The following is a 21,653-nucleotide window of genomic DNA, read 5'->3' as shown; positions in this document are numbered from 1 at the left end:
CGCTAGAGGCATTTGTTTTGTTAGGAGAGTTAAGAGCTCCAGTTTTGTGTCCATTGGTTTTGCATTTTTGACACCAAGACTTTCTGGGATCCATTTTGTCCCTTGTACCCATCCTTGGGCTGGGAATAGTCTCGGGGCCCACCCTCTGGTGCAGGTTTATGGGGGCCTTTAGACGACTCCTTGTTTTGGTTACACTCTTTTCCTTAGGGGTGCTTTTTGGCCTCTTTTTTGTGGTGTCCCCACTAGTGGAAGTTTTGGTCACCCTTTTTTCGACCCAAGTGGCCTGCCTTCTCCTCCAGCTCTTGAGGAAATGTGGACCTCGATCTACCAGGTAATGATGTATCTTTTTCTGCACAGAATTACTCAACAGATGCTCTTTCATTACTAATGTGTAAAGGCCTTCATAATCATGCACATTGTTAACTTTTAACAAGCCACTTAATGTCTTCACTGAGAAGTCCTCAAAATATATCCAGAAGTGACTCTGGGTTTTTTGAGTCTCCCTGAATTTAACTCTCTACTCCTCAGGAGAAAGCCCAAGTCCCTCAATCAGGGTATCTATCACGAGATCATAGGACCTTGCATCTGCCTCATTCAGTGTCAGGAGTCTATCACTGCGCTTTACTGAGAAGAGTTCCCACAGAGAAGAGCCCCAATGCTGTTTCTCAAGTTTTCTGGCAACAAATGCCCTTTCATAGGTTGTGAACTATTTGGTTATATCATCAACGTCCTCATTTGGGGACAGTCCCTTTGGGGATTTTAGGGTCAAATTGATCTACTCTGTCCCTAGTTATAAAATTGCTGCCACCAACCAGGGGTGCTAAACCCATCTTTCTTGTTTCTTTTGCTATTGCTGGGATTCAGTCTTCCAGGGCAAGTCTCTCCTAGCTAATCTCTCTAAAAGAGTCTCCTCTTCAGAGAGTCTTTCTCTGGACCTTGAGGAATCGGAGTCCTCCTAACTTGGGAGAGGTGTGCCAGACACTTGTGTACAAGTGTGGGAGGATCCAGTTCCTCCTCAGTAGCACTGCTCTGATCTACAGGGTCAATGCCCTCATCTGCAGAATGGACCTGTTCATACTCAGTAGCTCCTGGAGCCTTGCACTGGTAGGGTTTGAGCCTGTTTTTATTTTGTACCTTTTACAGAGGGTCCTTAACTGTTTGTGAGTCATCTTAAGGTAAGGGTTTAGGTCGAACTCCACAACCCGGTCCTCTGAGGTACTCATTATTTTACTAAAGTGGGGACCTTTTTGAGCTATAGAAAAAAATCCTAGCACAGGTTTTTGCATCCCTAACTAAAGTAAGTTTTTAAAACGTTTACTATTAAGCTACAGGGACCTAACCAGGACCTAACTAGGGCCTAACAGTACTTTTAAGAATTTGGAAAAATACCCAGTTCGAAAAATGCAGTTTACCTAAAGGCAGTTTTTGGATTTACTCTTGTAGGTACTTATTAATCAAGTGGTATCAGCAAATGCAAAGTCGCAGACCCCACTGCTGTTCCATCAATGTAGGAAGCTGGCACACTACATAGTGCACTAATTTGAGGTACTTGGTTGAGAGAGTCCAGTGAATCCTCAAATGGTATTGCAAAGGCAAAAGGAGAAAGGACTATTGCTCTATTTTATGGTAGTGTGGGCGAGCAGTTAGGCTTATCAGAGGGGGTAGTGTTAAGTGTTTGTTGTACTCACAGAGGCAATAAATGAGACACACACTCAAAGAATATATCAGAGACGAATTTAGGAGGAAAAAAAACATTTCTTTTTATATATGTTTCAAACCCAAGAACTTCGTAATCAGGTAAGTAGACTTTTGAGCTTAACTATTTTGGAGTTACAGAAATTGACACAGTGCAATTTTCAGAGTTCTCTCTGTGTTATCCTAAGGAGGAAAAAGAATGTTCAGGAAATGCAGGGTTAACAATGGCTTACAAAGCCAATCTCAGGGAGCGAAGGTAAGTACTGTGCACTTAGCAGAACCACACGAACAGGTGACTGGGGCAGATGGGTGCAGAGGTGCAGTAAGGCGTCCCGTGCCCAGTGGTTCTCTCTGGAAGTTGGACTTTGTGACAAACAGGCTGCAGGCTCAGGCTAAGAAGCCAGTCAGGGACAAGAAGCAGGTAAGTAGTAGACTTGGGGTGCTCAGGGATGTGAGTGCACCTTTGGTCCTCTTCTCCTGTGCCCAGAGGTGATGGATGCAGGGGTGTCTTTAGGCATCAGGTTTTTTCGTCCAGGAGCACTCGCGGTCAGGATGTCCAGCGTGTTAAGGCAACAGGCATCGTCTGAGAGTCTGGCAGGGGCTGACCCAGGGTGGACTCGATCTCTTAGGCGCCAGGGTGCATTGTTGGCACCGATGACCCACCTCAGCTGGGGTTGGGTGTCATGGGTGCAGTGGTTGCTGCAGGTGTTGGATTCTCACACTACAAGCATGTGGTAGTGGGGGCTTGTGTGCAGAGGCTGCAGGCGTCTCACGAGAGTCCAAGATGGGTGAGACCACACTGGACTCAGTCTCTGGGCAGCTAGGGAACCGCGTTGGCACCATTGGTTGGCTTCAACTCAAAACTTGGACATCGGGTACAATGGTCACTTCAGGAATCAGGTTTCTGTGGTTCCTGCAGCCTTTAATTTGGAGTTTCTTCTTGCAGGACAGGCCTGCTGCCCATGCAAGACTTGAGTCTTTATTGAAGGCTGGACGAGTTGACTTCTCATGCAGGATCCTTCGATGTCAGCAGGCAGGCCGGAGGGGCTGGTTCCAGGTCAGCTGCTGCTTCTTTTCGATTAGGGGTGTTACAGGGAGTGCCAGGCAGAAGCCAATGGGCTGATGACCTTGAGGGTGACTACACCCTTCTTATGACCAGTTCCGCTGGGAAGTGGGCGTAATCCTTACCCTAGTGGCCTAATTCCTTCCAAGCAAGATGGTGGAATTTTTTAAGTAGTGTCCACTTCAGCATGGATATGCTTAGAGGTGGGGCTGGCATAAAATGGGCACTCCTCCTAATTTAACTAATTTTCCCACCTGTGCTACTGCCAAAACTGGGGTCAGGATAGGTGGGGTTGGTCATCTCCACAATCAAGAGGCCACAAGGTCAGTCCTGCCTGGGAGAGGCTGTCACACCTCTGCCCAGAGCAGGCCTTTGTCGCAGGCCCTCGCGAGCACGGGCTCACACCTTCGAGGGGCCAGAAACACGTCTGTGGTGGCTGAACTGGTCAGCACATTAGTATCTGGTGGGTTTTCAGGGGGGACCTCTAAGGTGCCCTCTGTGTGCATTTGTTTTAATAGATCAAGCTGTGGGGTCAGTCAGGGTTTATTATTCTTAGATGTTTGATTCTGAACATCCCAGGATTCAGAGAAGCCATCATGTAGCTGGGGAACTCGTAATGACCAGTGTCCAGTATATGCATTTAAAATGGCTTCCCTGTTCGCTTGCTGTGTCTCAGAATCGACAGATATAGCAGGGGCATATCTGCTCATGCATATATGCCCTAACATGTGCCTGATGCACCCTGCTTTAGGGGTGACTTATCACTGGCACTTGCAGTGATAGGGGACCTGGCACATGGGTTTGTGACAAGTTGTGTGTTTCAATTTAGCCTGCACTGACACACGCAATCTGCAATGGCAGCACTGCGTGGGTTTGGTAGGGGTCCTTGAGGGTTGCACAATTGCTGCTGTGGCCCTCAGAGACCTGCCTTAGGTACCAAGGGTACTACCATTTACTAGGGACTTACAGTGGTGGCTTAAGACTTTGCCAGTTGTGCAGTTTTGAGGAAATAGATCTGGCACTGGGGACCTGGTTAGCAGGGACCCAGTGAAGTAACAGTCAATCACATCAGAAACCAGGCAAAAAGTGGGGCCTAGCCATATCAAAAAGTGTGCTTTCCTACATGTGGCAACCCTTAAAAAAAGGTACTAATCAGGCCAGTCCAAAGAACTGTTGTTATAGTGTGAAGAAAATTCAACAGGGGGCCAATGGCCGCGGAAAATTGGACTTGACCTAACACCTAATCATTAATTTCTGAAGTCACGAAAGGTGACGCACAGCGCTATATCAAACTCCTAAATATATACATGAATTCATTCATTTATTTATATTTGTAGCACTCATCCTGAACAAAACTACATCAAGGCCTTAGAGGAGAGCCATGATGGTTGTAGCTATTTTAAGAGCTTGCTTCTGGAATGCAAGAAAAGACTCTTCCATTTGAGTGGTAGGTGTTATTTATATCACAGTTATTAAGACAATTAAATCTAAAAAGTCAGGGAGGCAGTTAAGGTTTTAACTGACATGATACACATTGAGGATGGTGTGAAACCCAACTCTTGCACCTAAACCTTTACCCCTTCAACACCATTGATGCTTGCAATTACATCATGCTGGTGCCCATAATAATAGAACTGACTGTGTCGAAGTAGAAGGTAGCCTGTCCTTTTGCATAATAATAGTGAGTATGATGATTGTAATTCTATATTAACCACTAGGTGCAATCTCAGTATTCACCACATTTAGCAGATTGAAGTTATGGCTTTCCGAGTCGATTCCCCTAATTACAAGGTACGGCAAATTTGGGTTTCCCATAGTTTATTGCTTGACTCCTACATTCACATTCAGTAATAAGTGCCTAACCAGAGTATCCTGTTGGTAGATCTCCCCATGGCAGAGCTCTGAAGATTTGACTTTGAAGTGGATGCTTCATCAAATGAGTTAAATTTTGAAAAGATGGAATTTCCTCAAGAGCTAAAGTATTTTGGGGGTCATTACAACCCTGGCGGATGGTGTTAAAGATGCGATAATACCGCAAACAGTCAGACAGACAAAAAAAGGGAATTTTGACCCTGGCGGAAACCGCCAACAAAGACAGCCACTTTAACACACTGCCCGCCACGGCGGTACAGACAAGCAGCGCGGCGGTCACCGCCAACAGACAGGCGGAAGACAATGTACCGCCCACAGTATCACAACAGGCCAATCCGCCACCTTTTCCGGGGCGGATTCACCGTGGATAGAAACACGGCGGAAACAGCTTTTGCTATGGGAAAACGCTCACCTTCTACACATCCCACGAGGAACGACTCCATGGACCCGGAACTGCAAATACTACCTGCCCTTGTCTTTCTGCTCCTTCACGACCAACAGCGACGTAGGCGCAGAAGATACCGGTGAGTACTGCACCTACGACACGGGGGAGGAGGGAGGCAAAAGTTAGGGGGACACACACCAAACACCCCCACCCTCGCATATTACAACATACACACCAATGCAGTCACAAACATAACAGTAACAACCCACAATCCCCCCGGAAGAATGCAAAGACAATGCGAATTTCAGGCAAACTTTGTAATGTGCCACTATACATGTCATACAAAAATATACAGAAATATGTATTCCAAAATCACTCATATGTACATATACAATCCAAGAAGTAGTGCAGATATGTACACAACAATGTCCGTGCACCAACAATCCAAAAATGCATGGGCGAGGCCCACAATAGATACCTGACCAAAATCGGAGAGAACACTGCCGGGGCATCAGATAGAAACACTATAGGCACCTCAGGGGGAAGTGAAGGGGGGGGCACCTCAGCCAGATGAATGCAAAGCCAGATCCACAACGGGGCTCCATGCCCATTGATGTATCCTGGGGAGTGCAAAGCCACAGTCTCTCAAGTCTCTACAGTGGGTGGGTTGCCCACTGTTCAATCCTGGGGAGTGCAAAGCCACAGTCTCTCATGTCTCTACAGTGGGTGGCTTGCCCACTGTTCAATCCTGGGGAGTGCAAAGCCACAGTCTCTCAAGTTGATGCAGGTCCATACTGGTACTGGGGGGTGACTGATGCCCAGACTGGATGAGTCTCCCCATGAAAGGTAGTGTCCTGTCACTGTCCCAGCTGCACATGGGATAAGGATGCCTGATGTGGTGGGCCATTCATTCCTACCCGGTGCATTGCCCTGTTCAGCGGTGCTTTGCCATGGCGGTCTTTGACCTGTTCAGCGGTGTTTTGACATGGCGGTCTTTGCCCTGTTCAGCGGTGCTTTGCCATGGCGGTCTTTGCCCTGTTCAGCGGTGCTTTGCCATGGCGGTCTTTGCCCTGTTCAGCGGTGCTTTGCCATGGCGGTCTTTGCCCTGTTCAGCGGTGCTTTGACATGGCGGTCTTTGCCCTGTTCAGCGGTGCTTTGCCATGGCGGTCTTTGCCCTGTTCAGCGGTGCTTTGCCATGGCGGTCTTTGCCCTGTTCAGCGGTGTTTTGCCATTGCGGTCTTTGCCCTGTTCAGCGGTGTTTTGACATGGCGGTCTTTGCCCTGTTCCGCGGTGCTTTGACATGAGGGTTCAGGACTGTTCAGCGGTGCTTTGCCATGGCGGTCTTTGCCCTGTTCAGCGGTGCTTTGACATGGGGGTTCAGGACTGTTCAGCGGTGCTTTGACATGGCGGTCTTTGCCCTGTTCAGCGGTGCTTTGCCCTATTCAGCAGTGCTTTGACATGGGGGTTCAGGACTGTTCAGCGGTGCTTTGACATGGCGGTCTTTGCCCTGTTAAGCGGTGCTTTGACATGGCGGTTCTGATACGGACATTGGTGTGTGGCATGACGATTTCCACACTGGACATTGGTGTGTGGCATGACGATTTCCACACTGGACATTGGTGTGTGGCATGACGATCTCCATACTGGACATTGGTGTGTGGCATGACGATTTCCACACTGGACATTGGTGTGTGGCATGACGATTTCCACACTGGACATTTGTGTGTGGCATGACGATTTCCACACTGGACATTTGTGTGTGGCATGACGATTTCCACACTGGACATTGGTGTGTGGCATGACGATTTCCACACTGGACATTGGTGTGTGGCATGACGATTTCCACACTGGACATTGGTGTGTGGCATGACGATCTCCATAATGGACATTGGTGTGTGGCATGACGATCCATCATTGCCCAGCGGGGCTGTGGCATCCTGGCCCCGCCTGGGCTGTTACTGCGGCGGTGGTCTCAGGACCAGTGACGATACTTGGGCCCTCCTGGTCTGTGTCTTGTGCGGTGGTCTCTGGACCAGTGACGATACTTGGGCCCTCCTGGGCTGTGACTCAGGCGGTGGTCTCTGGACCAGTGACGAGACTTGGGCCCTCCTGGGCACTGACTTTGGCGGTGGTCCCTGGACCAGTGACAAGACTTGGGCCCTCCTGGGCAATGACTCTGGCGGTGGTCTCAGGACCAGTGACGATACTTGGGCCCTCATGGGCTGTGTCTTGTGCGGTGGTCTCTGGACCAGTGACGATACTTGGGCCCTCCTGGGCTGTGTCTTGTGCGGTGGTCTCAGGACCAGTGACGATACTTGGGCCCTCCTGGGCACTGACTCTGGCGGTGGTCTCTGGACCAGTGACGATACTTGGGCCCTCCTGGGCACTGACTCTGGCGGTGGTCTCTGGACCAGTGACGACGGTGCTGGCGGTTGTGTCTGGACCGCCAGAAATGATGGCGCACTTCTCCGCCGTGACACTCACAACAGGCTGGGCAGACTTCCTCTGGACCTTCCCCACCTTTTTTGGAGTTACAGCTGACTCACCAATCGCCTTCGATCCCATTTCACTTGTTGTCCCACCAGGAGTCTTGACACGGTCCCGTTGTCCACTCTCCAATTTCGGAGCCTTTACAGGGGGTGGGCTGCCAGTGCTTTGGCTCCGGGTCCTACTGCCTGCCCTGGTGGATGGTGCACTCCAAAAACCTGGAACACGCACCACTGGTACTGGAGGCTTTTTGGCTAAGGCGCTACGACGGGACTGATGAATTGGAGGGGGGGGGGCAAAAAAGTCAATTTGACAGAGGGGCAGTTTCTGACGAACACTGGGATGGGTAGCTGGAGGGGGTCTGGGTGTGGAGGAAGAGGAGGTGGTTGTAGGAGGTGTCACTTTAGCTGCTTTGGGTGCAGGTACTGGAGGCTGTCATGAGGTGGATGGATGTTGGGTGAGTGATTGCCGGCATTTGGGTACTTTGGGAGGGGGCGTCACAGACACACTGGGAGAGGACACAGGGGAGGTGTAAATGGCAGTGGAGGTGGTGAGTGCTGGTGAGCGGCGTGTGGTGCTGGGTGTCCTGGTGCGAGTCCTAGTGCCTGTAGATGGGGTGCATGCAGGTGTGTGTGTAGATGAAACTGGGAGGGAGGAGGGAGAAGAGGAGGAGGGGGACACCGTGGAGACAGTGGATGTTGCTGTGTCTGTATGGGTGTGATGCTTGTGTGAGTGCCTGTGGGATGTGTGGTGCCTACGTTTGCCTGAGCTACTTTTGTGTGTTGAATTGTGTGCATGCTGGTCTGTAGGTGTGCTTGGGATGGGCTGGGGTACAGGGGATTGGGTCTGGGTAGAGGAAGTTGGAGGGGGGAGGCTGGACACAGGGACAATTGCTGCCATCAGTGCTGAGGCCAGAGATTGCAGGGTTCGCTGAAGGACAGCCTGACCAGAATGAATGCCCTCCAGGAATGCATTACCGTGTTGCAACGCCCTTTCTACAACCTGGATGGCATTCACAATGGTAGACTGCCCAACAGTGAGTGACCTGAGGATGTCAATGGCCTCCTCACTGAGGGCAGCAGGGGTGACTGGGGCAGGGCCTGAGGTGTCTGGGGCGAAGGTGATGCCCACCCTCCTGGGTGAGCGGGCACGGGGCGAACGCTGAGGGGCTGCTGGGAGGGCGGTGCTGGTAGGGGGGGTGGCGGCTGTACCTGTAGAAGTGGGGCACACAGATGGTGCCGCCACCACAGGGGACCTCACATCGGCGGACAAGTCTGTGTCGCTGTTTGGTGATCCGGTGGCCGACGTGAAGCTCCCCTCGCCCTCCGTCCTACTGGTGTATTCAGAGTCTCTGGTGTGGCCCTCCATGGCCATGTGGGATGCAGCTCCCTCGTGGTACGGTGCCACTGTACCTCCGCCTGTTGATGCTGATGTACAAAAGGACAGGGAGAGCAGGAAAGGGGGGGGGGGGGGGGGACAGAAGAAAGAGAGTTTTAGTGCATGGCATACCGCTACCGTTGGCGGGCAAGACAGACGCAGCAGCCCCATGCACAACGCCGCGCTCCTGCCCTCTGCACATGCAATTTCTGGGATATGGCCTACATGGCAATGGTGGAAATCTGCGCACATGGATGCCACAGGGGCAACTATACCTCAACTTGCTAATTTACTGAGGTGGGGTAGAGTGCCACATGGCCTACATTACGGAGGGGCCTTGCCTACCTAACTCGCCCTGGCCTAGGGACAACCACAGCCCACCTCCCCACCCAGACACCTCCACTGCACGCAAAGTCCGCAGAATGAGGTTGTGCTCACCCCCTTGTGTCTGCTGTGATGTCCTTAAGCGCCCATCCAACTCCGGGTAGGCCACCGCCAGGATCCGGAACATCAGGGGGGGGTCATGGTACGATGGGCACCCTTCCCACGTTGGGAGGCCATCCCCAGCTGAGCCTCCGCCGTCTTCTTGCTGCAGCGGCGAATGTCCTCCCATCTCTTCCGGCAGTGGGTGCCCCGTCTCTGGTGGGCCCCCAGGGTCCGGACCTCCTTGGCGATGGCACGCCAAATGTCCCTCTTCTGGTGGGCGCTGACCTACATGACATGCACAAGGGAAGAGGAACAGTCATTACCAATTGCACCATCAATGTGTGTGGCCCCCTCCATACTCTGACCATGTGGCCCATTTATTCCCATGCTTTACTGTAGTATGACTTCTGCCCCCTTCCCTCTTCCACCCAGCCCTGTCCACCCAGGCCTAGCCCCTACAACGTGCTCCCTGTGTACTAAACTCTTGGTCTGGAGGACCGTAGAGTAGCATGTACTGGGGGAGGACCCCATCCACAAGTTTCTCCAACTCCTGTGCAGTGAAGGCAGGGGCCCTTTCCCCAGACGCAGCAGCCATTGTCACTTCCAGACCGAGGTCACAGCAGCACTAGCAGTGTAGGTCCTCTCCTGTCGAAGGTCAGGTATCTAGTGATTCAACAGATGGAAAATGGTGGTGAAGTCCGCGGCGGTGACGTCCGCGGCGGGGCGCATCATCACCGCCGGTGCACCTGTTCATTGGCTCCTGGGACCCATAGGGTCCAATGTTAACCAATGCAGTATTGCGCATCGCTCTACGACCGCCTATCGCGATGGTGTGCAACGCCAGCACTGTTACCCCACAATCCCATTGTCCCAGTTTAGAGGTCAGGCAGGGGCCCACATGGATTCAATTTCAACTGCGTCACACATACTGAGGTCTACACTCAACACACATACAGGAAGGGTTTTGTGTCTGGTGTAGTCTTGTGTGTAACTGTGGGTACATACCTGGAGGAATAGTGACTGGTTCTTCGCTGTTGTCCTTCGCAGGCACCGTCAGCTGGGACGTATGAGAAGATGGCAGAATCCTCCGGTGTACCGACCGCTGGTGGACCTGTTGACAATGGAAGAGAGACATTTAATCGTGACCTACCGGTTTGACCGTGCTACAATCCAGGAACTATGTACCCAGTTGGAGCCAGACCTGATGTCACCAATCCGCCATCTGACTGGAATCCCCCCTGACGTGCAGGTGCCGTCAGTGCTCCACTTCCTGGCAAGTGGGTCTTTTCAAACAACAGTGGCCATGGCATCAGGGATGTCCCAGCCTATGTTTTCCAACGTCTTGTCCAGAGTGTTGTCTGCCCTGCTGAAACACGTAAGAGATACATCATTTTCCCTGAGGTGGAGGATTTGCCTACAGTGAAAGGTGACTTCTATGCCCTTGGACATATCCCCAACGTCATAGGTGCCATTAATGGGACCCATGTAGCTCTGGTCCCCCCCCCCCGCAGGAGTGAACAGGTGTACAGGAACAGGAAGAGTTATCATTCAATGAATGTCCAGATGGTCTGTTTGGCAGACCAGTTCATCTCTCAGGTAATGCAATGTTCCCTGTCTCTGTGCATGACGCCTACATCCTGCGGAATAGCAGCATCCCTGATATGATGGGTGAACTCCAGAGGCACCGTGTATGGTTTTTGGGGGACTCTGGTTACCCAAACCTTTCCTGGCTAATGACCCCAGTGAGGAATCCCAGGACCAGGGCAGAGGAACGCTACAATGAGGCCCATGGGCGGACTAGGAGGGTTATCAAGCGCACCTTCGGCCTCCTGAAGGCCAGGTTCAGGTGCCTCCATATGACAGGTGGATCCCTATTCTACTCACCGAAGAAGGTGTGCAACATCATCATCGCCTGCTCCATGCTCCATAACTTTGCATTGCGACGCCAGGTGCCTTTTCTGCAGGAGGATGATCCAGATGACAGTGTTGTGGCAGCTGTGGAGCCTGTGGACAGTGATGAGGATGAAGCTGAGGAAGACGAAAACGACAACAGGTAGTCAGTCATACAGCAATATTTCCAGTGAGACACAGGTGAGAACATTTTCATTTTTACCATTACATTAACTTTCACACATCTACCTCTATCCTGTACCGACATTTCACTCACTATTTGTTAACTGAGTTGTCCCCTTCCATTTCAGTTTCACAAATGTGGTAACCTACGTGTCAACTGTTTGCATCCTTGAAGGGCTTGTGATGTGTGACATAGGTATGTTAGCCTTCCAATGGGTAACCCATTATGAAACTGTAATTGATAATACAGATTTTCAAATCATAGACTGACTCCATTTTTGTGTGTGTTTCAAGGGTGTTTATTTAAGTGTAAAAAAATGAAGGGGGGTTGTAAAATGGTGATGGTTGATGGTGGAGGAATGTCCATGGCAGAGTCCAGTCTATTAGTCTCACAGGTACATTGCACATCTGGGCATTGGAAGTGGAGCTAGGTCAGTTCCGATTTGGGCAGGGTCTTGCCATCTTGCTCTGTCCTGTTCCTGGATCTCAGGGCCCGCTTGCGTGGTGGTTGTCCGTCTGCAGGGAATGGGGTGCTGGTGTGGTGGTCCTGTGGCGGGCGTCCTGTCCACTAGCGCTGGCGGAGGTGGTGGGCATTTCATTGTCGTGGCTAGTGTCAGGGGCCCCTTGGAGTGCCACGGTGTCCCTCAAGGTCTTTTGAATGTCCGTCAGCACCCCTACGATGGTGCCCAGGGCGGAGCCAATGGTCCTGAGCTCCTCCCTGAACCCCAAATATTGTTCCTCCTGCAGACGCAGGGTCTCCTGCAACTTGTCCAGGACCGTGGCCATCGTCTCCTGGGAGTGGTGGTATGCTCCCATGATGGAGGAGAGGGCCTCGTTGAGAGTTGGTTCCCTTGGCTTGTCCTCCCTCTGTCGCACAGCAGCCCTTCCAGTTCCCCTGTGTTTCTGTGCCTCCATCCCCTGGACTGTGTGCCCACTACCACTGCCCCCCAGGTCCCTGTTGTTGGGTTGGTGGGTTAGCTTGGGTGCCCTGTAGTGGTGGACACACCGCTGATTGACCTGTCCTGGGCAGGGAGGTTTGGGCCCGCTGGGTGGGTGCTGTGCTGGTGTTACCAGAGGGTGTAAGCTCGGTGTTGGGCTGTGGCTGGGCAAGGGGAACCGACAGTCCTGAGGCCCACGATGGTCCGGTCTGGTCATCAAGATCCAGTGGGGCAGAGCTGCTGTTGTCACTGTGGGCCTCTTCTGGGGGTGGAGTGGTGTTGTCTGGACCCTCTGGTGTGGTGACGTTCCTTCGGGTCCCTGCGGGGGTATAAGAGCATGATTATTGCATGTGTGTGTTTCATGGAGTGCAATGGTTGGGTGTGCGTGAACCCCAGTGCAGGCATTCCTGTCTGGGGGCTTGTGTGCTGATGATTTGGGGGTGTTGTGGGTTTGTGCAGTGGGCATGCTTTGGTGATGGGTGTCCATGCTTAGTTATGTCATGCAGGTCTTGGGGTTGGGATGGGTGGTTGGTGTCATGGGTAGATAGGTGAGGATTTGGGGTGATAGGGGAGGGTGTGATGGTGGGGTTCTGTGATAGCATGCAGGTAGGGTGGGGGATATGATAGTGAAGATTAGACTTACCAGTGTCCGTTCCTCCAATGACTCCACCTAGGCCCTCAGGATGCAAGATGGACAAGACTTGCTCCTCCCATGTTGTTAGTTGAGGGGGAGGAGGTGGGGGTCCGCCGCCAGTCCGCTGTACCGCGATGTGGTGCCTGGATACCGTGGAATGCACCTTCCCCCGTAGGTCGTTCCACCTCTTCCTGATGTCCTCCCTGTTTCTTGGGTGCTGTCCCACAGCGTTGACCCTGTCCACTATTCTTTGCCATAGCTCCATCTTCCTGGCTATGGATGTGTGCTGTACCTGTGAGCCAAATAGCTGTGGCTCTACCCGTAGGATTTCCTCCACCATGACCCTGAGCTCCTCCTCGGAGAAGAGGGGGTGTCTTTGGCGTGACATGGGGTGGTGTGTGTGATGTGTGGGGTGGTGTATGTGTTGATGAGTGTGGTGAGTGTAGTGGTATGTGGTGTTTTGTGCTTGGATGTTGCGTGGGTGATGGTGTTGAGTGCCTCTGTGTGATGGGGTTGTCTGTTCTGTGCTATCTCTCTGGCCTTCGTTCGTGAATTGTGGTCGTAGGGGTTTGTGGGTGATGTGGGTGTGTGTTTTATATAGTATTGGGTGTGTGGGAGTGGTGTGTGTATGTGTATCAGGTGTGTGTATTTGTAGTTGTCCAATGTGGCGGTGTTTTGGAGATGTGTGTGTATTTTGAGCGCGGCAGTGTGTACCGCCAATGGAATACCGCGGTTGAAAGACCGCTGCATGGATTTGTGGGTCGTAATGGCATGGGCGTGTTTCTGTTGGCGTGGAGTTGGAGGATGTGTTTCCGCCAGTTTATCGCTGACCTTTGGTGTGGCGGTATTGTGCGGGTGTCTGAATTTCGGTGGATTCCGTGATGTGTCATAATAGCTGTGGCGGTCTGCCGCGGCGGTGTATTGGCGGTCTTCTGCACGGCAGTAAGCGCCTTATACCGCCAATGTTGAAATGACCACCTTAATTTGGTACTTACAAGTGGAAAGTTCCATCTTAGATCATTTCATATCAAACATTTGCTTCCTGGCTGTTCTGGTGAATTCTTGAAGCTTGTGGATGTTTGCAATAGTGAATGATAACTACTATGAAAGGGGTATTAGCTTGTTGTTACCCAACTCTACATTAATCATTGCTCAACTGGAAACGTTCCGCAGCGGAAATCCTGCTTTAAACTAATTCTGATGTACCTACCCCTGTTCAACCTGATGACCAGAAAATTCCTGTTGTCTGCCAATAGCTTCAAACAGCCACAGGTTCCAGCCCAGCTGTTTGACATGAACCTTGGTGGTGTTACGATCCACCTGACCAACATAGCAAAATCCCTTGATCTCCCCCTTGAAAATCAACTCATTTAACAAACGTGTCACCAGGTGAACCAGGATGCTTTGTACCAGCTCACTCTCCTGAAGAAAAGGTAACCCTGTCTCCCAGAAAATAATTTTAGAACAACAGTGCAAGCCATGATACTCTCTCACTTTGAGATAAAACTCTTCAGCCACGTTCCAGAGCCATAGACAACAGCATATCTACTCAAGACAACACTTTCTCCCTGTCCTGATCAGCATCAGGTTAAAGACCAGCTGCATCACATGCATTGCCATAAGAAATGAAACACTTAAATACCTGGTCAGAAACCTCTGCAGGCCAGTGTCACGGCAGAAATGAAGACATTTTAAGACCTGAGTCCAAAAGGCGCAAAACAAATACATGAAAGGACACCGGCTTGATGTACACAACAGGATCTGATAAAAAATTCCCATTGATATCAGATTTACTCCAACTCTCCTGCTGTTGGGAAAGACACTGAAGATACATCTGTTGGAGCATTACCCTAATACACTAGAACTTACCTGCTGCCTACCCACCAAATGCATTGGTCCCCGAACTCTCACCTGTGTTTAGCGTTTCATTTATCTAGCTTTGCACCAAGGTTCAAGTACCAGCACATGCATTCATACATACATGCATACATACAATCCAAAGACAGATATTGGCATTTCTAGTAGGTTCACACAGTAAAAGAGGTGCTTTTGGATGCATTGCTGCCCTTTAAAGTTGCATTTCCTAGGTCTAGAACCAGGATTGTCCTCAAACTGTGAGAAAGTGAACAGTTAGTCCAGAAGCGAATCCATCATTTGAATTCCTCTATGACAAATCTACCAGTGGATTTTCCACTATTTTAGTACTCCACAAATCTGAGGCTCTCCCATTACCACCCATCACTATCTCAAAACTCCAATAGAAAAATATAAACCAATACCAATTGTTCTAATTATCTTTAGAGCTGTTTGTGCCCAGAAGGCTTCTTAATAGCACTCTTATTGGCCGTGGAGACTATATTCATGGTATTATAATTTTTTTGTGCCTAGAAGTTGGTCTTACATCATTTATTGTTTAGTAACCATTTCATTCAGGAAAATTAGCATATTATAAAGTATCAATATCAAAACAAGCTTTATTCGGTCATAAAACCATCAAAACCTTCAGCCACATACATACATAAAAGAGATATATATTACTAGTTTTTTAAAAGACAAGTACGTGGGTGCCGTGCAGCCACAAGGAACTTGTTAAATGCATGAACCAAGACAGTAGAAGTATCGCTCTTTAAAATCCTAAGGGCAATAACATATTATCTGGTGCCCAGATTCTGGCAAGTTGGGCGAATCCACTTGCGTCGTGCTGAAGCATAAGCTGTAGAAATAAAAACAGAAAATGTTCAACCGACTCGGGCACCGCTGCAAGCCAGGCATAGATTGGATACAGGTGATGCCCTCCAACTACGGGTAAAAGACATTAGCGGCAAGCACCCGTAACGAAAACAGGCATACAAGCTCTTGCCTAAGGAATCAGGAATGAGGTTCATACTGGGGGTATAATTTGAAATCGAGAAATTGATTGGCCAGTGTAGGAAGTTGGCTCTGTATATACTATTTCAAAGTAAGAAATAGTGTGCACAGAGTCCAAGGGTTCCCCTTAGAGGTAAGATAGTGGAATAATTAGATAATTCTAATGCTCTATTTTGTGTGGTAGTGTGGTCGAGCAGTAGGCTTATCAGAGGGTAGTGTTAGGAATTTGTTGAACACACACAGGCAATAAATGAGGAACACACACTCAAAGACTTAACTCTGGGCCAATAGTTTTTTATAGAAAAATATGTTCTTAATTTATTTTAGAACCACAAGTTCAAGATTTGAAGTAAATACATAAAATGCAAGGTACTCCACACAGGTAAGTTAGGAACTTTGAATTAGAGCAGTAACATACACAGTTTTAGTTAAAATGGCAATAAGCTATTTTAAAAGTGGACACAGTGCAAAAATCAACAGTTCCTGGGGGAGGTAAGTAATGGTAAGTTTATCAGGTAAGTAAAGCACTTACAAGTTCAAGTTCCATAGGCAGCCCACCGTTTGGGGTTCAAGGCAACCCCAAAGTTACCACACCAGCAGCACAGGGCCGGTCAGGTGCAGAGGTCAAAGAGGGGCCCAAAACACATAGGCACCTATGAAGAACAGGGGTGCTTAAGTTCCAGTCTGCCTATAGGTAAGCACATGCGTCTTCAGAGGGCGGACCAGGGGGGTTTTGTATAGCACTGGGGGGGCGACAAGTAGGCACACAAAACACACCCTCTGCGGCACAGGGGCAGCTGGGTGCAGTGTGCAAAGCAGGCGCCGGGTTTGTAATAGAAATCAATAGAGGGAGCTGGGGGTCACTCTAGCGGTGCAGGCAGGGCACAGGGGGGCCAGCCACCGACTGGGCTAGGCAGAGGGTCACCTGGTGGTCACTCCTGCACTGAAGTTCGGTTCCTTCTGGTCCTGGGGGCTGCTCGTGCAGTGCTTGCTCCAGGCGTCGGGTTCCTTGTTACAGACAGTCGCGGTCAGGGGGAGCCTCTGGATTCTCTCTGCCTGCGTCGCTGTGAGGGTCCAGGGGGGTCGTCTCGGGTTACTCACGAGGTCGCAGTCGCCTGGGAGTCCTCCCTGTAGTGTTGGTTCTCTGGAGCTCGAGCAGGGCCATCGGGTGCAGTGTGTGAAGTGTCACGCTTCCTGCGGGAAGAGTGAGGTCTTTAAAAGTTGCAAGAAAGTTGCAAGGTTGTTGCTGTTTTTGAACAGAGCCGCTGTTCATGGGAGTTTCTTGGTCCTTTGGTACAGGGCAGTCCTCTGAGGCTTCAGAGGTCGCTGGTCCCTGTCGAATGCGTCGCTGTTGCAGTTTTCCTCGAGTCAGGAGACAGGCCGGTAGGGCTGGGGCCAAAGCAGTTGTCGTCTCTGCAGGGCTTTCAGGTCAGCAGTCCTTCTTGTTTCAAGTTGCAGAAATCGGATTTCTTGTTTTCTGGGGTGCCCCTAAATACTAAATTTAGGGGTGTGTTTAGGTCAGGAGGGCAGTAGCCAATGGCTAATGTCCTGGGGGGTGGCTACACCCTCTTTGTGCCTCCTCCCTGAGGGGAGGGGGGCACATCCCTAATCCTATTGGGGGAATCCTCCAATCTCAAGATGGAGGATTTCTAAAGGCAGGGGTCACCTCAGCTCAGGACACCTTAGGGGCTGTCCTGACTAGTGGGTGACTCCTCCTTGTTGTTCTCATTATCTCCTCCAGCATTGCCGCCAAATGTCGTGGCAGTGGCCGGAGGGGTGGGCATCTTCACTAGCTGGGATGCCCTGGGGTTCTGTAACAAAAGGCATGAGCCTTTGAGGCTCATTGCCAGGTGTTAGAGTTACTGCAGCGGAAGGTGAGAAGCACCTCCACCCAGTACAGGCTTTGTTCCTGGTCACAGAGTCACAAGGGCGCTCTCCCCATGTGGCCAGCAACTCGTCTGGTTGTGGCAGGCTGGCAGAAACTGGTCAGCCTAGCACTAGGAGTTGGACTGGTATTCATGGGGCATCTCTAAGATGCCCTCTGGGTGCATTTTACAATAAATTCCACACTGGCATCAGTGTGTATTTATTGTGCTGAGAAGATTGATACCAAACTTCCCAGATTTCAATGTAGCCATTATGGAACTGTGGAGGTAGGGTTTGACAAACTCCCAGGCCATATACTCTTTATGGCTACTCTGCACTTACAATGTCTAAGGTTTTGCTTAGAGACTGTAGGGGCATAGTGCTCATGCACTTATGCCCTCACCTGTGGTATAGTGCACCCTGCCTTAGGGCTGTGAGGCCTGCTAGAGGGGTGACTTACCTATGCCACAGGCATTGTGAGGTTGCCATGGTACCCTGAGGGGAGTGCAATGTCGATTTAGTCGTTTTCTCCCCGCCAGCAAACACAAGCTGTAAGGCAGTGTGCATGTGCTGAGTGAGGGGTCTCCAGGGTGGCATAACACATCCTGCAGCCCTTAGAGACCTTCCCTGGCATCAGGGCCCTTGGTACCAAGGGTACCATTTACAAGGGACTTATCTGAGTGCCAGGGCTGTGCCAATTGTGGAAGCAAAGGTACAGTTTAGGGAAAGAGCACTGGTGCTGGGACCTGGTTAGCAGGGTCCCAGCACACTTTAAATCATAACTGGCATCAGCAAAAGGCAAAAAGTCAGGGGGGTAACCATGCCAAGGAGGCATTTCCTTACAGTCAGCCACCCATGAGTTGTTCCAAGGAGATAATTGTTCCTAACGTAGGACCGCAATAACTCCAGAGACCCAGAATACACAACCCATTTGACACTTGCCTGAACCATGGAATAGAGGCTACATTAGGTATTTTTAAAAGATCAAGAAGTGAGTCGCTGTAAGTAGTGAGCTCCGGAGTAGACTAAATCCTTACCCAAACGAGTAGCGGTCTTAGGGCTAACTTATCTTAGATATGATTAAATCCAAGATCCAAACAGATAGGAACCAGGGGGTACTGCCTGGACACAAGTGGTGCTCTGGCGAAACAATTTTCATTCACATCAATTTGTGATATTTACAAGAGCCCCACACCTCAATGCCATAGGCAGCAGCATTATCAAGTATATATTATCTGATACGGGTCCACTAAATCCTGATCAAGTACACTGGAATTAAGTCAAAGTGGGGAACTGTTTAAATCAGATGTGTCACGCCGTTCTGTACTTTTCCAGGTGAAGAAGCTGAACCGTTCTGTGCAAAGTCTGTGGAGCAGTATTATAGCTGGAATATTGGAAAAAGAAGGGCTGCTGAGGTAATTATTTTCTGGTCATTTATCTTTATAAATGTGTATGGTTTATTTTGTGTAAGACAAGGTCTGTATTGCAGATTTTCACATTCAGTTGATCTACTGTAACTGTTTATTTGGACTATCAAATTCTACATTAACAAATTGTACGAAAGCATCATATCTGGTAGAGACTTCTTGTTGCAGATTCCTTACCTTAGAATTTTCCCCCAGGCGTCAGACTGGATCCGGAGATTTTTCTTTGAGCAATACCCTTGCACGTCGGTAGGTGGCGCCGTGATGATGTCGGGAGTAGTATATAGACACCACCCTCGCGCAGTGACGTCAGTTCTTTTCTTTCTGTGCCACGTGCTGATCCGGAGAAGAGGTACCCTGGCTATTTTTGGGGAGAATTAGACTGTTTTGTCAAGTTTTTTCTGTGCGACTTTGGTGCATCAAGGATGTCCCCGAAGACTGGGTTCAAGCCATGTTGGACTGTCATCGGACGATGTTGTGACGGATCCTCATCGGGTTTGTCTGTGGTGTCTCGAGTGCGACCACGATTCGAAGTCGTGCTCTGCGTGCCGGGCCATGTACCTGAAGGCTTTGAGGGAGCGGTCCCTAAAGCTAATGGCGGCTCGACTCCGCGTAGGTCCCAGTGTCGTTCGAAAGGAAGGTCTCAAGATCGGTCACAGAGTCATTACCACTCGTCTTCTTCTAAATCCTCGGGTCAAGGTAAGAAGAAGTCGTCGTCAAAGAAGTCCCATCGCTCTCCGACTTCGCCCCTTTGCTCGGCCTACGTGACGCGGGAAGAGCATCCACACACTAGGCCTCCGCCCTCAGAGCCTACGTCTGGGTCGACTCCGCGCTTCCCCGAGTTTCCCGGAGTGACCCCCGCCCAGCTTAAAGAGTTTTATGAGGCCATGCGCCTCATACTTGGGCGGTCCGACCCCGATACGGCGCCTTCGGGCCCAAGGGGTGCGGCTGAGGGGCCTACGGGTTCCACGCTGGCGGCTTAGGCTCCGCCCACCGAGGTCACCTCCGGATCCGTGTGCGGTGGTGCCCAATAACGACCTCAACCCGATTCTGATCCCCGACGACTCTGAGTCGAAGCAGCGTCAGCTGCCACCGCGTTTGGATTCGATGGGGCTTATTCGTCCCTTGTCGGATTCGGACCCTTTTTTCTTATGGGTACGAATATGGGGAGGAATTGGGAGGGGTCCCTGGACCCTTATGAATACCAGGATGACCCTGCTATGGACTGGGCTCAGGAATTGGGCGAAGCCAGTGGTCTGGATACATCTCCTGACGCTGGCATGCTGTCTCCTCCTACCGTGGCTACGGCGGAGGAGCAACTTATGGTATGGTGGTCAGTAGGGCAGCTGAGATCCTTGGTCTCGAGCTTCCCCACTGTTGAGGTCAGGCTTAATCTCCTGACGGAGGTGCTTCAGCATGGGGCTTCTACTTCAGAACCCCTTTTGCCTTTTAATGAAGCCCTCACCAATGTCCTTTTGGGTACATGGTCCAAACCCAACACCGGTGCACCTGTGAATAGGACTATCGCACGCCGCCATCGGCCCGCTCCGAACGACCCGAAATTCCTGTCCCAACACCCCACGCCTGACAGTCTTGTTATCCAGGCTTCCTCTTCTTCAGGCGCATTCCCTTCCGCACCCCCGGATAGGGAATCCAAAAGGCTGGAACAGTTTGGCAAGAAGTTGTTTTTTTCCTCCAGGCTCGTGCTGCGGTCTGTGAACACCGCATGCCTTTTGGGCCGCTATTCCCACTCTTTGTGGGATACGATTGCGCAAGTCCTTCCGCAGATACCGGATGATGCCCATGCTATCGTCTCCCAAGCTGTGAACGATAGGATCGATGCGGAAAAGTTCATCATCCGTTGTGGGCTGGACAAGACCGACTCTCTGGGCAGATCGGTTGCTACGATGGTGGCCTTACGACGCCACGCCTGGTTACTTGCTTCTGTTTTTTTGGGGTATATACAACAGTCACTCATGGACATGCACTTTGACGGCTCCCGTCTCTTTGGAGACAAAGCGGACTCGGCCTTGGAGAGATTCAAGGATTCAGGGGCTACGGCTCAGTCCCTCGGTCTTTCCTCGGCCACTTGCCCACCACAGTCCGCTTTTCACCCCTTTCGTGGCCACGGAAGTGGCTCCCTGTTGCGTCCTCCACACAGCCACTGTGCCTTGCACGCTGATCAGCCTATGCGTGGTCGATGACACGGAATTCCACGTGACTGTGGGACAGGGAACCAGAGGTCTATCCAGTCCACCTCTACCCCCGCTGCAGCCTCCAAACCCTCCTAGTCTGTCCCCTCACTCCCATCCAGTTGGTGGCAGGATTCGCCAGCATCTGCCCCGCTGGGAACATATCACCACGGACAGGTGGGTTTAGCAGATCGTTCGAAAGGGCTACTCTCTCCCTTTCGCATCCGCTCCACCACCCATGCCATCATCCTTCAATCACCTTCCAGAGGATCATTTGGCGCTTCTCCACCAGGAAGTCGCAGCTCTCTTGGCCAAGGGAGCTATAGAAAAGGTCCCTGTGCCAGAAGTAGGTT

General features: G+C 50.8%; 1 protein-coding gene across 2 annotated transcripts in view; it reads left to right on the top strand.

Annotated features, from left to right (window-relative positions):
* The window catches only part of YEATS2 (YEATS domain containing 2), a 1,667,962-nt gene that overhangs the window by 1,372,576 nt on the left and 273,733 nt on the right, over positions 1–21,653 (top strand). For both annotated transcript variants that reach the window (XM_069213699.1, XM_069213698.1), the window contains one exon: positions 19,020–19,099. In XM_069213699.1, coding sequence (XP_069069800.1) covers positions 19,020–19,099 — 80 coding nt within the window. The remainder of the gene's footprint in view (positions 1–19,019; positions 19,100–21,653) is intronic.

The sequence above is a fragment of the Pleurodeles waltl genome, chromosome 11 (genome assembly GCF_031143425.1).
Source record: "Pleurodeles waltl isolate 20211129_DDA chromosome 11, aPleWal1.hap1.20221129, whole genome shotgun sequence".
NCBI classification, from domain to species: domain Eukaryota; kingdom Metazoa; phylum Chordata; class Amphibia; order Caudata; family Salamandridae; genus Pleurodeles; species Pleurodeles waltl.
The sequence above is the reverse complement of the archived record's forward strand: the minus strand, read 5'-3'. Positions and strand labels throughout refer to the sequence as shown.